The 18899-nt window shown below is 43.3% G+C and overlaps 1 protein-coding gene across 6 annotated transcripts in view; it reads left to right on the forward strand.

Moving 5' to 3' along the window:
• Positions 1 to 18899, forward strand: part of IL16 (interleukin 16) — a 126443-nt gene that overhangs the window by 60327 nt on the left and 47217 nt on the right. For all 6 annotated transcript variants that reach the window (XM_059878979.1, XM_024981655.2, XM_024981659.2 and 3 more), the window contains 3 exons: positions 10099 to 10207; positions 16002 to 16144; positions 17062 to 17172. In XM_059878979.1, the coding sequence (XP_059734962.1) occupies positions 10099 to 10207; positions 16002 to 16144; positions 17062 to 17172 (363 nt within the window). The remainder of the gene's footprint in view (positions 1 to 10098; positions 10208 to 16001; positions 16145 to 17061; positions 17173 to 18899) is intronic.

Genomic DNA, 18899 nt, shown 5'->3' on the forward strand with positions numbered 1-18899 from the left:
TGCACAAATGTTCAGTTGGAATGTTCACTTGAAGGAGAAAAATAGGTATCTTACATTAACTCATATATGGAATCTAGAAAAATGGTACTGATGAACCTGCTGTAACATCTCCAATCACTTTCCCATCATGGAACATTTCCCCTCATGTTTTCTATTACAAATAATGTGGTGATAAAGATCTTTGTACACACACCTTTGTGTATTTTGCTGTATTGTTTACTCTAATACATTTCTAGACTATTAAAAGGAAACAATAGAATTGAAAAATATTTGGGAGATAGATTGACACTCTTGTAACTAATTTGTTTCTCAGGGTTCTTGCTGGTCAATGAACCAGGTACTTTGCATATATTATTTCATCTTTCCAAAAATCACGTTGTGATGTAATATGATAAAAGTTTCATTAAGGGGCATTTCTATTAGACAATTAGAAATACAGACTCTGTTTTTTGGAGAAAAATAGCCACTTTTTAGAAAAGTGGTATTCCCTGGAGTTGTTTTTAGATTTAGGGTTGCTCTCCCAAAATTAGTAAGAACAATATTTTTTTAACCACACAATATAATTTGATGATGTGTTTGGAAAAACAAACATGTAAGAATAGTTGAGAAGAAGAGTAATGAAGGTATGGTCTTAGCAGGATGACTTTGTAGACTTAGACTGACATATATACACTACTGGGTATAAAATAGATAACTAAGTACATCATGAGAAACGCTGGGCTGGAAGACGCACAAGCTGGATTCAAGATTGCTGGGAGAAATATCAATAACCTCAGATATGCAGATGACACCACCCTTATGGCAGAAAGTGAAGAGGAACTAAAAAGCCTCTTGATGAAAGCAAAAGAGGAGAGTGAAAAAGTTGGCTTAAAGCTCAACATTCAGAAAACGAAGATCATGACCTCTGGTCCCATCACTTCATGGGAAATAGATGGGGAAACAGTGGAAACAGTGTCAGACTTTATTTTGGGGGGCTCCAAAATCACTGCAGATGGTGATTGCAGCTATGAAATTAAAAGATGCTTACTTCTTGGAAGAAAAGTTATGACCAACCTAGATAGCATATTGAAAAGCAAAGACATTACATTGCCAACAAAGGTCTGTCTAGTCAAGGCTATGGTTTTTCCAGTAGTCATGTATGGATGTGAGAGTTGGACTGTGAAGAAAGCTGAGCGTTGAAGAATTGATGCTTTTGAACTGTGGTGTTGGAGAAGACTCTTGAGAGTCCCTTGGACTGCAAGGAGATCCAACCAGTCCATTCTACAGGAGATCAGCCCTGGGTGTTCTTTGGAAGGAATGATGCTAAAGCTGAAACTCCAGTACTTTGGCCACCTCATGCGAAGAGTTGACTCATTGGAAAAGACTCTGATGCTGGGAGGGATTGGGGGCAGGAGGAGAAGGGGATGACAGAGGATGAGATGGCTGGATGGCATCACCAACTTGATGGACAAGAGTTTGAGTGAACTCCGGGCATTGGTGATGGACAGGGAGGCCTGGCGTGCTGTAATTCATGGGGTCGCAAAGAGTCGGACATGACTGAGTGACTGAACTGAACTGAACTGAATGAGAACATACTGTATAGCATGTATGCAATGCCCTGTGGTGCCATAGAGGAGATATATGTATATGTATGGCTGATTGTCTTTACTATACAGCAGAAATTAACACAACAATATTGTAAATCAACTATATTCCAATTGAAAAAAAAAAGTAGACAACCATCTCAATGCCTCTCTACATTTAAGCCTTCCTTGACTCTTATTGGGAAAGAAAGCCCATTATTGTCTCAGGGGCAGAAAGATAGTGCCATCTATATTGATTCTTGAAGAATGAAGAATAGTCAAGATGGGTAACAGCATAGATAGGACAGGACACATGAGGGTCCACTGATAGGAAGTATAACTGGGTGCAATGGAGGCTTGAGTCAGCTTGGATAGCATTAGAGAAGGAAGGACCGACAATGATATGCCAAGGAGTTTGAATTTGATCTTGAATCATTATAGGTTTAATCAGGAAGTTGCGTGAGTACCATCTGCATTTTTGTAAAATCATGTCAGCTGAGTGCAGAAGCATCAAAGTGCAGACTGGGGACAGGGAACTTGTGAATCAATGAATGAATAGGTGAATATTCCTTTTTAAATGGTTTTGGTAAGATATAATTCACACACTATATGTTTCACTTACTTAAAGTATACTATTAAGTGGTTTTTGCTTCCCAGGTAATCCAGTGGGAAAGAATCTGCCTGCCAATGCAGGAGATGGAGGAGACTCAAGTTTGATCCCTGGGGTGGGAAGAGCCCGTGGAGAAGGAAATGGCAACCCACTTCAGTATTCTTGCATGGGAAATCCCACAGACAGAAAAGCCTGATGGGTTACAGTCTGGGGTCACAAAGAGTGAGACAGGACTGAGCACACACATGGTGGGGGTGTCAAGTGGGTTTTAGTGTATTTTCAGAGTGGTGTAACCTTCACCCTATCTGATTTTATTATTTATCAGACTGTGTCTGGTCTTAGTTGCAGCACTAAGGGATCTTTGTTGCAGCACCAAGGCTCTTCACTGCATCATGTGGAATCTTTGGTTAAAGCAAGAGGACTCTAGTTGTGGTGTTCGGGCTTAGTTGCTCTGCAGTGTGTGGGATCTTAGTTCCCTGATCAGGGATTGAGCCATGTCCCTTGCATTGCAAGGCAGATTCTTAACCACTGGACTACCAGGGAGGTCCCACCACTATCTGATTTTAGAATGTTTTCATCACCCCTAAAACTACCTAATACCCATTAGCAGTCATTCCTCATTCCCACCTCCCCACCACACTACTGATCCATCCATAACCCTCTGCTAATCTATTTTCTGTCTGTATAGATTTGCCTATTTTGGACATTTACTATACATGGAATCATATAATATGTGGTCTTTTGTCACTGACTTTTTGCACTTAATGTTTTCAGGAATCTATGCTTGCAGAATATATTAGTACCCCATTCCTTTTTATTGCCAAGTAATATTCCATTGTATAGATATACCACATTTTATTCACCTTTTCATTTGCTTATGAGCGCTTGGGTTTTTTCTACTTTGAGGCTATAATGTATGATGCTACTTTAAACATTTGTGCACAAGTTTTTGTGTCGATGTGTATTTTCCTTTCTCTTGAGTATATACCTAAGATCGGAATTGCTGTATCACCTGATAGCTCTATACTTAACTTTTTGAAGGACTGCCAAGCTGTTTCTGAAGCATCTGCATCATTTTACATTTCTACCAGCAATGTACGAGGGTTCTAATTTTTCTAAATCCTTCATATATTAGTGGATGTTAAGCAAGTGTGATGGTAGCCATCCTAGTTGGTGTAAAATGGTATTTCATTGTGGTTTTGATTTACATTTCCTTGATGGCTAATGATGTTCACTATGTTTTCATGTGTCTCTTGACATCTTGTATATCTTCTTTGAGAAGATACAAAATCAGATTCTTTGTCCATTTAAAAATTGGATTATCTGTCTTTCCATAATGGAATTGTAAAACTCTTTATATATTCTTGATGCAAGTCTCTTATCATATATATGAATTGTAAAATATTCTTCAATTGTAAAGTGTCCTTCAATTCTTCAACTGTAAAATTTTCTTCAATTCCGTGGGTTGTCTTTTCACTTTCTTGATGGTATCTGTTAAAGCACAAAGGTTTTTAATTTCAAAGAAGTCCATTTATCTATATTTTCTTTTGTCACGTGTGCTTTTGATATCATATCTACCAAGTCTTTCTCTAGCCCGAGATTCTAGAGAAATAGTCTCATGAATATTTACTCCTATATTTTTTTCTAAGAGTTTTATAGTTGTAGCTCTTACTTGTAGGTCTGTGATTTATTTTGAGTTAATTGTTGTATATGGTGTGAGGAAGGGGTTCAACTTCAATCATTTACATGTGGCTATCCATCTGTACCAGGCCATGTGTTAAAAATATTCATAAGAATACTTTTCCTAGACCTCGTAGGCCATTGTAACAGTCTAATCTAAAAGAAATACTATGAACTAGAACATAAGCAGCAAGAATGGGGAAATTTGAGAAGGTAGAATTATAAGGACTTGGTGGCTGTGGTTATGGAGGGACCACAGGAGAAGGAGGACTTTTGGAGACTCCTCGGTTTCTGGTTTCCACCCTTCCTCTCCATATCAGGATGCATGTGGCCTCAGCATCCCACATGATGATGTGACCACCCCAGAACCAATCTGCTGGGGACAGTTATTTATCTTTACGGCTTAAAGTTCAAGTCTACTGCTGGGTGATCAACACAACCACAGGAGACAAGCCTTGACCAGGAGGGCAGTGAATTCTATTTTGTGGCTCCTTTAGACTAGAACAGCTATAGCATCTCAGTTCAAAAAGAAAATGGGAAGGCTTGTATTTAAGGGGAGTACAGTCACCAAACTCCAGAAGCATCAAGCTGTGTCAGCAATGTTGGGGGTCTGTATGCAAAATGAACCCTTCTTAGTGAGTAATAGAGCCTTCTAACTTTTGGGGAGGAGTTTAGATTCCAGAATAATGTTGCTTGTAGTACAAAATGCTGCAGAATTCTGCATCTTCATTCTAGGTTTATTCCTTGGCTAAATGTGGATCGTGGTTTTTTGGGGTTTTTTCCCCCATTTCTTGAGGTTGGCTGTTCAGTCCTAGCAAGTTACATGACTGGTTCTTACTTGAGGAGAGCTCCCTGGTCAGTCTACCCTGTTTCCCACTCAGGCACCAAGGGGACAGAGACCTCTGGAGACTACCACCCAGGTAATGATGGGGCACGCCGCCCACAGAACTGTGGCTCTGGGTCACAGCCTCTGATGAGAACAAGGAGCAACGTGTCTGGAAATGACTTTGCCAGCCTACGACCTCAGTGACAAACCCTTGGCCTCAAGAGCAGCCCCCCCTTGGAAGCAAGAACAGAAGAGTTCTGTTCTGTGGGCTGACAGGGGAGCTGTACTATGCAAGCATTCACAGGGGCTCCTACAGAGATTCCTTTGATGAGACACCACTCCACCCAGGACATCCTTGCTGGAGACTAGCCAGGCTTCCCCCAAGAACCAAGGGAAGATTTTCTCCTCGTGAGTGACCTTCTGCCATGTGATCACTTCAGAGAGGACAATGGTCATTTGACTCTTTACACATAATCATCCATTGCATTAAAAAATACAGAGCTGAAAGTGATTATAGAAGCTGTTAAGTTCACCCCTTCAGCCTACAAAAGAGGACACTGAGACCAAAAAATTAACTGACCAGCCCAGGGTCATAAGAGGCTTAATGCTGCTCATCTCATGACCCTTTTTTCTGCTCTAGGCCCACTGTGCTTTTCTGGTGGGGGAAACATTATGCTCAGGGTTTTATGAATTAAAAAGAGTGAATATATACCTTGAGATGATCCCAGAGTCTGGATGAGCACTGGTTCCTTGTCAATGTCCGGGAAATAGAAAGTCCATAGAACTTGTGCCCTCCTGCATGTGTGCTAAGTTGCTTTAGTCATGTCCAGCTCTATGCAACTCCATGGACTGTAGCCTGCCAGGTTCCTCTGTCCATGGGATTCTCCAGGCAAGAATACTGGAGTGGGCTATCATGCTTTCCTTCCCATTGAACTTGTGCACTGCCTCTATTTTGGAGCTTTTAGGGGCCATATAGATGTTTTGTTTGTTAAGATTCAGCACTGAATATTCATTGAAAGGACTGATACTGAAGTTGAAGCTCCAATATTCTGGCCACTTGATGCAGAGTTGGTTCATTGGAAAAGACCCTGATGCTGGGAAAGATTGAAGGCAGGAGGAGAAGAGGATGAGATGGTTGGATTGCATCACTGACTCAATGGACATGAACTGGAACAAACTCCAGGAGATAGTGAAGGACAGGGAAGCCTGGTGTGCTACAGTACATGGAGTCGTAGAGTTGGACACGACCTTAGAGACTGAACAACAAGACAAGATTTTTTAATGTGGACCATTGTTTTAAATTTTACTTGTATTGGTTTTGTATAATTGAATTACAGTGTTGTGTTAATTATTGCTGTTCAGCAAAATGACTCAATTATATATATAGATAGATAGATACACATTCTTTTTCATAATCTTTTCCATTAAAGTTTATCACAGGATATTGAATATATCACTGACTCTATGGACGTGAGTCTGAGTGAACTCTGGGAGTTGGTGATGGACAGGGAGGCCTGGCGTGCTGCGATTCATGGAGTCGCAAAGAGTCGGACACGACTGAGCGACTGATCTGATCTGATCTGATTGAATATAGTGCCCTGTGCTATATTGTAGGATCTTTTTGTCTGTCCATCCTATATATACTAGTTTCCATCTGCTAATCTCAAACTCCCAACCCAACCCTCTCCTGTGCCCCACGCCCTTGGCAACCACCAGTCTATTCTTTGTGTCCCAGATTCTGTTTCTGTTTCATAGTTGGGTTCATTTGTGTCACATTTTAGAAGTTTGGTGGGGACCATTTTTACAGTGTTCATTAAATTTGTTACCACATTGTTTGTGTTTTACTTTTTTGTTTTTTGGCCATGAGGCATGTGGGATCTGAGCTCCCCGACCAGGGATCAAACCTGCATCCCCTGCATTGGAAGGTGAAGTCTTAACCACTGGACCACCAGGGAAGTCCCACTATGTAGCTTCTTATATACACGTCTGATAGAAAATTGCTATGTGGATCTCATCTTCTGTTTACGGTAATACATTTCCATTCTTCCCCGTAGCAGTCATCCAGAGAGCAGATTTGTAGCAGAGGGTGTCAAAGTGAAGCACCTCAGTCTTCATGACTGTCCAAGAGCTTGACAGCAGCCTGGTTAGAGGCAACTTATCAAAGCCTCTAGGTGTTCAGATGATGGCTTCGTGGCAGAGGCCGCATGTCTCATGTCTGAGACAGCTTTGGCCACAGGACATGGAGTTGTGAATGAGAAGGACTGGCCCAGAAAGCCTCGGCCCACAGAAGAGGCTCCACAGCTGGTCTGTGCACAGTGAGACTACTGCTCCTGAAGCCAGGACAGTTGATCTAACTGGCTCTATTTCTTTAAAGGTCCAAAGTCTTGTAAGATTCCCTCTTCTGGTTGGGCTGCCCCAGTGGCACTAGTGGTAAAGAACCTGCCAGACAAGGCAGGAGACGCAAGAAACGTGGGTTCATTCCCTGGGTCAGGAAGATTCCCTGATGGAGGGCATGGCAACCCACTCCAGTATTTTGCCTGGAGAATCCCACAGACAAAGGAGCCTGGTGGGTTACAGTCCATGGGGTTGCAGAGAGTTGGACACAATTGAAGAAACTTAGCACACACTTCTGGATATGACATCGGCCATTTGCAGGTAATGTGGACCAAAAAAATATATATATATATATGCTGCATTTCTATGATTTTTCTGCTATCAATTGGCTTTTTATGTCAAGTAGTTTCTAAATCATGTTTTGAACACGGAGCTTTGTCAAGAGGATTAAAATAAAGAAATTTAACAATAAATATACTTTTTGGAAAACTTATTTATTTATTTGGCTGCACCGGGTCTTAGTTGCCACATGCCAGATGTTTAGTTGTGGCATGAGAACTCTTAGTTGAGGCATGTGGCATCTATTTCCCTGACCAGGATTGAACCCAGGACCCCTGGACTGGAAGTGCAGAGTCTACCATCTGAGCCACTGAGGAAGACCAATAATCTCTTTAAATATATATAAGTCCCCTCTCATATAATCTCTCTCCTTTAACATATTTCCTGGGCTATCCTTGTTAGAGAAGATAATTTTGTTCAAGTTAATATAGTGCCATCTACTGCTGGAAAAAGGAAAATGAATGTCTAGGAAGATGAGTTCTCTGGTTTTGGACATTGATGTGTACAAGTAAAAAGGAATTGATATGTGGAATTTCTTGCAGGATCCTCTTGTGTCAGAACTAGATACAGTTTTAATAAGAAAAAAAGGTTGTGAGTAGACTTCTGGCTCCAGATGGTTATATGGTTACTGAGTACACTTTATTAACTCTCCCACCTCTTAGAAACTTCTATCAAAAAAAAAAAAAAAAAAAGTACCAATAGGGAGAAATGCCTGTCAGAACAGGAAGCCATGGAAAGGGGCCAACCATATTCTGGAAGCCATGAGAACTTTCTGCCTGACATAGTGCAGGTGAGATTGGATTGAGGGAAGGGCTCATTAACCTGCCATTGACCACACAGGAAGGACAGGCCTGGGGAATGAGTGTGACAGAGGCCAACTGAACTGCCTTCTCCAGTGCCAGGGGCTGGAGGGGAAGATAGGTTACATGGGACATAGGAAGAAGCAGCAGTAGGTCCTCCTTCCTCTCTGGGAAGTACACCAGGTGCTGAAAGCCGGCAGGCACTTGGCACATGAAATGAATCAGCACTGCCAACGAGATAGACCTGTCAGAAAAGGGTGGCAGATACCCCTAGTAAACCTCTACGCTAAAACATTAAATCCCAGGTAGCATTTGAACCAACTAGAGTTTCTAGATAGACTAACCAATACTCATCCTATACTCAGCAAATCACTCAAGTGTGATGACCACAGAAAGACATTCTCAGACATGCAAATATTCAGAGAGCTTTCCATCTGCACAGTTTTTCAGAGAACATACACACACTCTCTTTCTCTCCTAAGGATTATGGTCGTGACTAATAAAGCCGACATAACTCAAGAACTAAGTCACAATCATTGTGGCTAATAAAGTTATGCAATAGGAAAACAATATAAAAATAGTTCTGGGGAGAGAAGTAAAATAATTAATACCATTATGCTCATCATCAACCTCTAGTCTTCTGTTCCCCATCCTCTGTTTCTAAAATACCAGGGTGAGGAGATGGGAATGAGTGAAAGTTGTTTCAAGTTCTCATCTTATCTGAGAAAGGGTCATTCGTTTTCTCTTTTCTCACTGGCCTGATAGAGAGACGAGTTCAAGTGTGTGGTTTAGTAAGTACTGCTTCTAGATTCAGTACAGAGTTTCCAAATTATTAGTATAAAAAAGAAGCAGGTAAAATTTGATCAATATGGCAAAGTAGAAAAACAATAACAGAATAATAACCAAATTTAACTTAAGAATATTGATTTTTCAAGTCCTAAATGAAATCTTCACAGGCAGAAATCAGCAGTATAAGAAAAATGTGATACACTCGAGAATGCAAGAATGGTTCAATATCGAGAAATCTCTTTATATAACATTCATTTAGTGACTGTTTCTAAGTGCCTATGATGAGCCAGAACAATGGAACTTACTTGGTTATCTCCCCTAAATCATACCTCCCTTGATGGTTCAAGGCATTTTAGTGATGGAAGAACAACAGCAAACAAACAAAAAGTTGAAAGATAATAACAGAATAACACGTGCTGTGAAGAAAATAACCCCGGACTCAGAAGTTGCAGCACATGAGCTTAGTTGCCTTGCAGCATGTGGGATCTTAGTTCCCCAACTAGGGATCAAACCTGTGTGCCCTGAAGTGAAAGGTAGATTCTCAACCACTGGACCACCAGGGAAGTCTCTGTCATTCAACATTTATTGCATTAGTTCAAAATTTATGCAATTTCTATTCATTATTATAATTTTTATTCTTTATAATATAAAAATACTCATTTCATATTCTTTATTAAATGAATTATATATCTATGAGTTAGTAGTATCAATGAGTTAATGCTGCTGCTGCTGCTGCTAAGTTGCATCAGTCGTGTCTGACTCTGTGCGACCCCATAGACGGCAGCCCACGAGGCTCCCCTGTCCCTGGGATTCTCCTGGCAAGAACACTGGAGTGGGTTGCCATTTCCTTCTCCAGTGCATGAAAGTGAAAAGTGAAAGTGAAGTCGCTCAGTCGTGTCCGACTCTTAGCAACCCCATGGACTGCAGCCTTCCAGGCTCCTCCGTCCGTGGGATTTTCCAGGCAAGAGCACTGGAGTGGGGTGCCATTGCCTTCTCCAATGAGTTAATGGATGGTAGTAATTCTAAATTCCTGCCTTCATAGAGCCTGTAGTATAGAGAAAGAAACAGACCATCTGACAAGTATTTCCATGGTCAGTGTTGAGATTTCATTTTTTTTCTCTTCTAATTTCTGAATAAAAAATGGAAATTGTTTTGCAGGAAACTTCTACAACTTCCTCTCGAGAAAAGTCCGGAAAACTGGACCCACAAAGTAATAACTTCCTGTTTCCCAAAGCCTGTCATCAAAGAACACGCAGCAACTCAACCAGTAAGTGTCGTTGAACCATCCTCAGGAGCAGGGCTTAGATTGTGGTGAATGCAGTAAGTCTCCTACATATTAACCTTTAAGTTGTGAACTTCCAAAGATGCAAACGTGTATTCTCAGGTCCAATCCTGGAAGTTAGTTCACGTGTCTGGCATATATTGTCATGTGCGTGCATCCTCTACAAATGGTTGTGCTTGTGTGTCCTTTAGTGTATAGGACTACATAGAGGACAGTAGTATCTTTATTTCAAGCCCAGGATGTCTGGAAGCAAGTGTAAAAGCAGTGGCGATGTAGCTGGCCTACTGTACTTTTCAAGGCACTGCACTATAAGATTTAAAGTGTTTTCTTTATTTTGGGTGTTTGTTTTTTACGTACCTATTATTTGTGTGAAAAGTGTTATAAACCTATTACAGTGCATTACTATTAATATATAGTCAATTGTGTTAGTTGGGTACCTAGGCCAACTTTGTTGGACTTATGAACAAATTGGACTTTACTCTCAGAACAGAACTCATTTTACTGCATTGGGAATATCAGTGATGTGGGAGATTTAGGGGAGGGTGGATCTCTGCTTGTCCAGCCAGACTGCTCCAAAATGGTGTCCACAGCTTCTCTGGAGCATCCTTCATTGCATGCGCACGCTCTGGCCAGCTGGAGCACCTCTGCTCTTGTCCATAGAGCTCTCTGTGGGTTGGTCAACTCCTCTTCTAGGTGGATCTCAAGTGCCAAGTTGAGAAGAGCTGACACTGAGGATAGAAGACAAGGACTTTACTCTTGCTCTGTCATCTGACAGATTCCTTGGTCTTAGGAAGTCCGTGGTCTCTCCCAGAGTTTTTGGCACCTCACCTGTTGCAGGATGGGAGTTGGGACTGAAAGATGTCATGATTCTTGGTTGTTGCAAATAGGATAACACTAATTCAAAAGTCAGAAAAATGTGAAGTATGCAGAAAAACATGAAGACGTTAAAAGCAAGCCAGATCTGAATATTAGAGACCATCTGCATCTCCAACTTGGCAGGCAGATTCTTTACCACTGAGCCACCAGTGGTAAAGCTTCCAGCTTCCAGCTTATGCCAACTCCAGAGTACCTCACTGGGCTTTGTTGTTTTCTTAAGCCCCGTCTACTGTTTGTAAATGGCCCCTTCATTCAATTTCTCAAAGTCCTAGCTCAATGTGCTTTTGGCTTCTGTCAAACCCTCACTGGTCCATGGGTCTATAAACTCAGTGGAAAGAATGCTTTTCTGCACAGGTGCAGTTCAACACCCCTTCATTATTTACTTCTCTTCTTTGGAGTGCTCCTGTTCTTCTATTCGGATGATCATCATTTTGTCAGTTATTTCTAAAAACTGTTTTGGTTAAATTAATATTTGGCTGCCGTATTTGCTGAACATACTTTTTTCAGTTTATTCTTTCTCTTTTAATTTTTTAACATGAAGATGTTCTCATCTGATCTAATCAAATCCATCAAATTTTTCCTGTCTAATCCTAAAAGTTTCTTCCACATGTAGAGAGCTATTACTTCTCATGTACACTTATTTAATTATTACACTATGACACCTTTAAATTGCCTCCAATTTATCAAGATTTACAAGGTAATTATAGATATATGCTTGCACATGTTTCTTGGATCATATTTGATTACAGATTTACGAGAGAACCACAGAAGTTATATAATATGAAGGTTATTTTGTGTAGAACCATATTGATTAAATTATTTCTACCTAGTATTTTATTCTAGCTTTTAAATGATTTGCCTTCCCCATAAATTTACTCTCTTTGTAGTTTATTTTTGATGTTTGATATGAAACAAAAATCTAGATAGATTTTTTTTTTCCTAAGTGCCTGATTCCAGCATCAGTCATTGGTAGTTTTTGCCCATCCTTTTATTTCATTCTTTTTGCTTACTTTGTTTATCTCTTGCAAATGATATGCACTTAGATCTTGAAAGCAAATCTGGCAGTCTTTCTAAGAGAGAAGCTTAAGCCATTGACTTTAGTATTATAATTAATATTTGCTTTTATTCATATTCTTTTTAGGGCTTCCCAGGTGGTGCTAGTGGTAAAGAATCTGCCTGCCAATGCAAGAGACATAAGAGTTCAATCCCTGGGTTGGGAAGATCCTCTGGAGGAGAGCATGACAACTCGCTCCAGTGTTCTTGCCTGGGAAATCCCATGGACAGAGGAGCCTGGCAGGCTCTGGTCCATGGGGTTTCAAAGAGTCTTTCTATTTGTATGGTCACTTTTCATTTGTTTTCTGTGTTTAGTTTTTGCAGTAATTTGGAAGGTTTATTTAGTTTTTTATCACCACTTCTTCATTGATTAAGTTTAATCAATTAGGTTTAATCAATTATTAATAATAATACTTGAGACTGTATTTTTCCAAATTGTCAGCCTTATGGGAGATGGGGTTATTTGTCTGTAGACCCATTCCCATTTATTTCCCCATTTCATAATTCCATGTAAACTTAAATAAAAACTCATGTTATTATTGTTGTTCAGTCGTTCAGTTATGTCTGACTCTTTGCAACTCCCTGGACTGCAGTGCACCAGGCTTCCCTGTCCTTTACTATCTCCTGGAGTTTGCTCAAACTTTTGTCCATTGAGTCAGTAATGCCATCCAACGATTTCATCCTCTGTCATCCTCTTCTCCTCCTGCCTTCAATCTTTCCCAGCATCAGGGTCTTTTCCAATGAGTCAGTTCTTCGCATCAGGTGGTCAAATTTTGGAGCTTCAGCATCAGCCCTTCTAATGAATATTCAGGATTGATTCCCTTTAGGATTGACTGGTTTGATCTCCTTCTGTCCAAGGGACTCAAGAGTGTTCTCCAGCACCACAATTCGAAAGCATGTTATTATATAACCAAAAAATACATAGTTTCCCTGTCAAAAATTGTTTTGGCTTTTGCATTTGGATTTTATAACCCCATTTTCAGTGAACTCAGTGCTACATGCTAACTGGTTTCAACTCCCTCCCACCCCAGCCAAGGTGATAATTTTGATGTATTTCCTTGATGTTGGAACACATCCAGTAATTTTCAGAAGGGGCAGGAAAGGGCTCAGACCACCAGTTAGTGCTTTGGAGACACTGTTGTGTCCTGACTCCAGGCCTGTGTCCTTGCTGATCCAAACTCACAGTGGGAGCAGGAACCCCCTGCTCAGAAAGCCTGAGTTGACATTTTTTTTTTTTTTCTGCCTAGCTCAGTGAAGACAGAAACGGAGTTGGTGTGGCCGGTCTTGCTCCCATGGTGCCGGCCTGTGGCTCTAGGTGCTTCTGTCCTATAGGCTGATCCAAGTTGGCCACGTGTTTGCTTGTCCATATTCCCTGAACCCAAGCCATGCACTGCTGCCCTTCTTCATACGGTAGTCCCCTTGCCCTGCTGAGGGCAGGAGAATGGGAAACTGGGATCCATTTCCTCATGATAAAGTAAGGATTGGACTTTTGAGTTTCCCCAAAAGACCACTGGACACACCGCCAGGGGAGCCTGATAAGCACACAGACTCCCCCAGACCCCATCTGTACAGGCGTGGATTCAGCAGGTCTGGGTGGGGCATTGAAATTTGAGCCACTTATGATAAAACATTCAATAAATATGTTGCCTGGGCTTCCTTGTTGGCTCACTGGTTAACAGTCCACCTGCCAATGCAGGAGATGTGGGTTTGATCCTTGGTCTGGGAAGATCCCACATACCTGGGAGCAACTAAGCCTATGCACCACAACTGCTGAGCCTGTGCTCTAGAGCCCGGGAGCCGCAACTACTGAGCCCATGCACCCTACAGCCTGTGTTCTGCAACAAGAGAAGCCACCTCAATGAGAAGTCCATGCACCACAGCCAGAGAGTAGCCATTGCTTGCTGCAACTAGAGAAAAGCCTACACAGCCACAAAGACCCAGCATGGCCATAAATAAATAAACAAAAGTATATATTAAAAAAAAAAAAAACATGATGCCCAGGCAGATTTAGGATCATCTATAGCTCCATTTCCCAACTCTGCCCCGTGAATCTTTGTCCCCTCTTTCTGGAGTGTGGTTTTCTGAAGCTCTCAGCTTCCTCTCTCTCCTGGCCCCTCTGGGGGCAGTTGGTCCCTGTGAGTTGGGGAGAACCACCTCCTAGTGTGGAGAGATGCTGGGAGCAGCTGCCCTCGCAGGGGAATGTTTCCCCAGCCACTCGGACCACCAGTGAACCACGACACCTCCTTTCTCCCCCAGGCCTTCGTCCCTTTCCTCCTCCTCCCTTAGGGATCTCACATCTCCATGAAAACCCACTGTGTTCCATTTTCTCAGCCCACTCTGGGTAGTGGCTTCCTGTCTCCAGCCTATAAAGCAACTTAAGTCTTTCCTACCCCAAGAATAAATGCAAACCAAAACTCTCTGCCAACCTGCCTTCTTCCCTCTGAACCACCACCAATTTCACATCTTTATCTTGGGGAATTTCCCACCAAAGCCACTTGTGTACTAGGAAAGCCCCGCCCTTCTTTGGGTGCCTGACGTCCAGTACGGTGGCCAGTGTCCACATCCTTCTCACTTGTAATGTGGCTTATCCAAATGGAGATGCTCAGAAGGGTAAAAAATGTGCGCATTTAAAAGACTAAGCACAAAACTAAAGAAAAGATGCAAAATACCTCATTAATAACTTTGCAGATTATTTATATGTTGAAATGACAGAGTTTAGGTATATTGAACTAAATACAATATTAGGGACTTCCCTGGAAGTCTAGTGGTTAAGACTCCCCAGTTCCACTGCAGGAGACACGAGTTTGATCCCTGGTCAGGGAACTAGAATCCCTCAAGCTGTGAAGCATGACCAAAAAAAAAAAAAAATTATTAACATTAAACTCTTTTTCTTTTACTTTTAAAAATGTGGCTACTAGAAAATTTCAGATTACATATATGACTTGCATTGTATTTCAGTTGGGAAGCACTGGTCTTAGACAGCGAGGATCCATGGCAGATAATCTCTGAAGATTTTTCCAGCTGAAAGCAGTAGGGTAGATTTCCTAGTGGGGTAAAAGGAAGTCTGAGTTTCCCCCTAAAGGAAGAGAAGATGATTGCCATGCATATTCTTAGATCCCCAAGGACTCAAGAGTTGACTCTTTGCCTGCCTGTGTTAGGGGTGTGTGGCCTTCCCTGGTCCCGCAATGGTAAAGAATCCACCTGCCAATGCAGGAGACCCCGGTTTGATCCCTGGGTTGGGAAGATCCCCTGGAGGAGGGCATGGCAACCCACTGCAGTATTCTTGTCTGGAGAATCCCACGGACAGAGGAGCCTGGTGGACTACAGTCCATGGGGTCGCAAAGAATCAGACATGACTCTTTATGTGCCTGTGTGCAAATGTGTGTGTAAGAGGCAGATCACCCAGGCTTCTGCCCCATCTCTCCTCTGGCCCTGCCTGTATGGGGCATCATTTCTGCTTTCCTCCTCTCTCTTGAAATGCCCCCCTCCTCACCCCCGGCAGCAGGGACTGGAGCTGACAGATCATTGTGGTTTCCTGAGGACCCAGCATCCTACTTGACATGTAGGAGAGGCCACATCAACCCTCACTAAGTTGAGCTGAGTTGAAATGGAAGCGACAGTCCCACCCTCACCCCGTGGAGCACACAGCATGGACGAAGGTAGCCAGAATACCGCCTACTTCTTCCTCTGCCCTCCCTATCATGTACCCAGCGCTGGGCGCTCCATGCTTCAAGTTCACTCTGGCCCCCAGCTTGTGAGGGCTGGCCGTGGGCGAGGACGACGTTCTATCTAGAGCTTCACTGTCTGAGAGCACAAATGATTTCTCCCTTTCTTTCCTCTCCTGGGTTAGGTGTCAATCCCTATTGCACAGGAGAGATGGATTTTCCAACAACCAAGAAGTCAGCGGCTTCGGCGGATAGGCAGCCTTATTCCCTCTGCAGCGGCAGGAAGTCTCTCTCTCAACAACTGGACTTTCCCGCAGCAAAGGCTGTGGTAAGAACGAAGGGCAGGGAGGCCCGAGAAGAGGGAGCGAGGGGAAGACTGCTTGAAGAGCCTTCCTGGCGGTTTGATGTCCACAGGGCTACAGTGGTGAGGAGCTGGCTTGGGGGCAGAGAACCACATGAGGAATGGTCACCTGTGACCACTTCCCGCAGCTGCTTCCATGTTGTTAGGATCTCATGGGCAGAGAACACTCCACCTGTGCAGACCCTGAAGTGGGGCTTTACGTGGATCCCTTAATTTAATCTGTACAGTGACCCTAAGCGGTCGTCGAGGGAAGTGGGGGCAAGTTAAGGAAGGCATGGGAGTTCATATTTTTAAAAACAATTCTTAAAAAGAGTTCTATTTATTTATTCGACTCCACTGCAAGCATGTGGGATCTTAGTTCCCTGACCAGGAATCTAACCTGCGTCCCTGGCATCAGAAGGCAGATTGTTAACCACCAGATTACCAGGGAAGTCCCACATCTTGGGGTTCCTGACCCTCTGCCCACCACCCTGTTTCTGGCCCAGATGAGGGTCTCAGTAAATGTGTCTTGGATTCTGTTGAGGACATTCTCGGCCATTGACCTCCCAGCCTCTGCTGGGGACTCTGAGTATAGGACTCACTGTCTGTGGTCTGTGATGTGTGATCTGTGACTCGGGACTCACTCCTGTAACAAATCTTAGTGAGCATCTGGCTGCTGGTCGAAAAGGAGCCTGGGCTCAGCAAAGATGTCTCCTGGGGCCACCAAAACAGACCCTTGCACTGGACTCCCAACCATCCGCCCTGCATTCACCTCACTGCAGCCCCCATGCGGCAGACACTCAGAAGAGCAGGCATCAGGGTTTTCTCTGTGGGCTTTCCCCCTTCCTGGGGGAGTGAGCCAACATCCTTGGACTCATCCTCTCTCCACCTCACCCTTTTTCTAGGGCTTGTCAAGACCGACACGGTCGCTCAGCACAGCTCAGCTCGTGCAGCCCTCAGGGGGCCTCCAGGCATCTGTCATCTCCAACATCGTGCTGATGAAGGGCCAGGCCAAGGTGAGCAAGGACCATGGCCAGGGGAGGCTCCTGGATGAACACGTGTTCCCAAGGAGCTGTCATGTCACAGTGGGGATGGGGACAGGGGCTGGGGATCCGGGCTTAGAACAGGGGTGTCAGATGCTGTCATGCGAGCAGGCTCAGGGAGGGGTAGGCAACCTAGCTCTGCACAGAGCAGGTCATAGGAAGACGAATGTTCCCCAGTTTGTCCCTGGTTTGCTGTTTTTGAAAATAGTTTTACCCTATTTTGAAATTGATTCAGTTCAAATCATCGTCAGGGTCAGTTCAGGTGCTGTAACAAAAATACCTTAGACTGGGCAGCTTAAACAGCTTATGTTTATTTCTCATGGCTCTGGAGGCTGGGAGTCGAAGTTGAAGGTGCTGGCAGTTGCCATGCATGTTGAGGACTTCTTCCCTGATTTTACAGTGGCTAAGTTGGTAAAGAAGCTGCCTGCAATGCAAGAGACCCAGGTTTGATCCCTGGGTCGGGAAGATCCCCTAGAGGAGAGCATGGCAACCTGCTCCCATATTCTTGCCTGGAGAATCCCATGGACAGAGGAGCCTACAGACAGAGGACTGTAACCCAAGGCAGGCTACAGTCCTTGGGTCGCTGAGTCGGACACGACTGAGCGACTGAGCACACACATAGTTGATGTACAATATTATATGTTTCAGGTATACAACATAGTGACTCACAATTTTTAAAGATTATATTCTGTTCACAATTACTGTAAAATATTGGCTCTGTTCCCTGTGCTGTGCAATGTCTCCTTATAGCCGACATATTTCATATACAGTGGTTGTGCTTCTTCATCTCCTCCTCCTATCTTGCCCCTGCCCCCTTCATGAGGGCTCCACATTTATGGCCTAGTCACCTCTGAAAGTTTCCCCCTAATGTATTGATTTGATGGGGAGAACACCCATTCAGTCCATGTGTCTCCCCGAATTCAGATATGCAGACTGATTTTAGCCTCACAGTCGAGAAATACTGAAAGATAAGGAGAAAAGCAGTAGAGGTGGTGGGACAGCCCCAGTGCTCTGGGCACGCCCCACAGACCATGCTGCCCCGAGCAAGGAGATGACATGGGCACCGAAGAACTTCTGAGGTGGACACGGCTGCTGCTGCAGAGTTCTCAGGCCAGCCCAAGTGACCTAGATGCTTAATGGAAGAGTAGGTTTCTACCCACCTCATGATTTTGGCATGTGGTGTGAGAAGCTATTCACCAAAATGGTCTTCCTAGAGGAAGGTTCCACACGTCTAAAGTCCTCCTCTCCACCCCTCATCACTTCTATCTCCTGGGATCTCAGCAGAGAAACGAGGAGAAACCAGTGGGAAGAGCTAAGATAACTGTCCCTCTAGTCACAAGGGAGTCACTCTCTCCAGTGCCCAATTTTCTCCAAACAGCTTCTCTTCCTGATTTGTAAATCACAATGCTCTTACCTTCTTGCATTTTTTGTTGTCCAACTCTTTGTGACCCCATGGACTGTAGCATGCCAGGCTTCCCTGTCCTTCATCATCTCTTGCATTTGGGCAGATGCATTTTAATACCATCAACTTTGAGATTGTTTTTGAGATTGTCTTTTGCAGTGCTCAAAAGAAGGCAAGGACTTCCCTGGTGTCCAGCAGTTAAGAGTCTGTGCTTTCAATGCAAGGAGCGAGGGTTTGATTCCTGATTGGAGAACTAAGATTCTATGTGTGCATGGCACAGCCTAAAAAATAAAAGTTG

The sequence above is a fragment of the Bos taurus genome, chromosome 21 (genome assembly GCF_002263795.3).
Source record: "Bos taurus isolate L1 Dominette 01449 registration number 42190680 breed Hereford chromosome 21, ARS-UCD2.0, whole genome shotgun sequence".
Taxonomy (NCBI): domain Eukaryota; kingdom Metazoa; phylum Chordata; class Mammalia; order Artiodactyla; family Bovidae; genus Bos; species Bos taurus.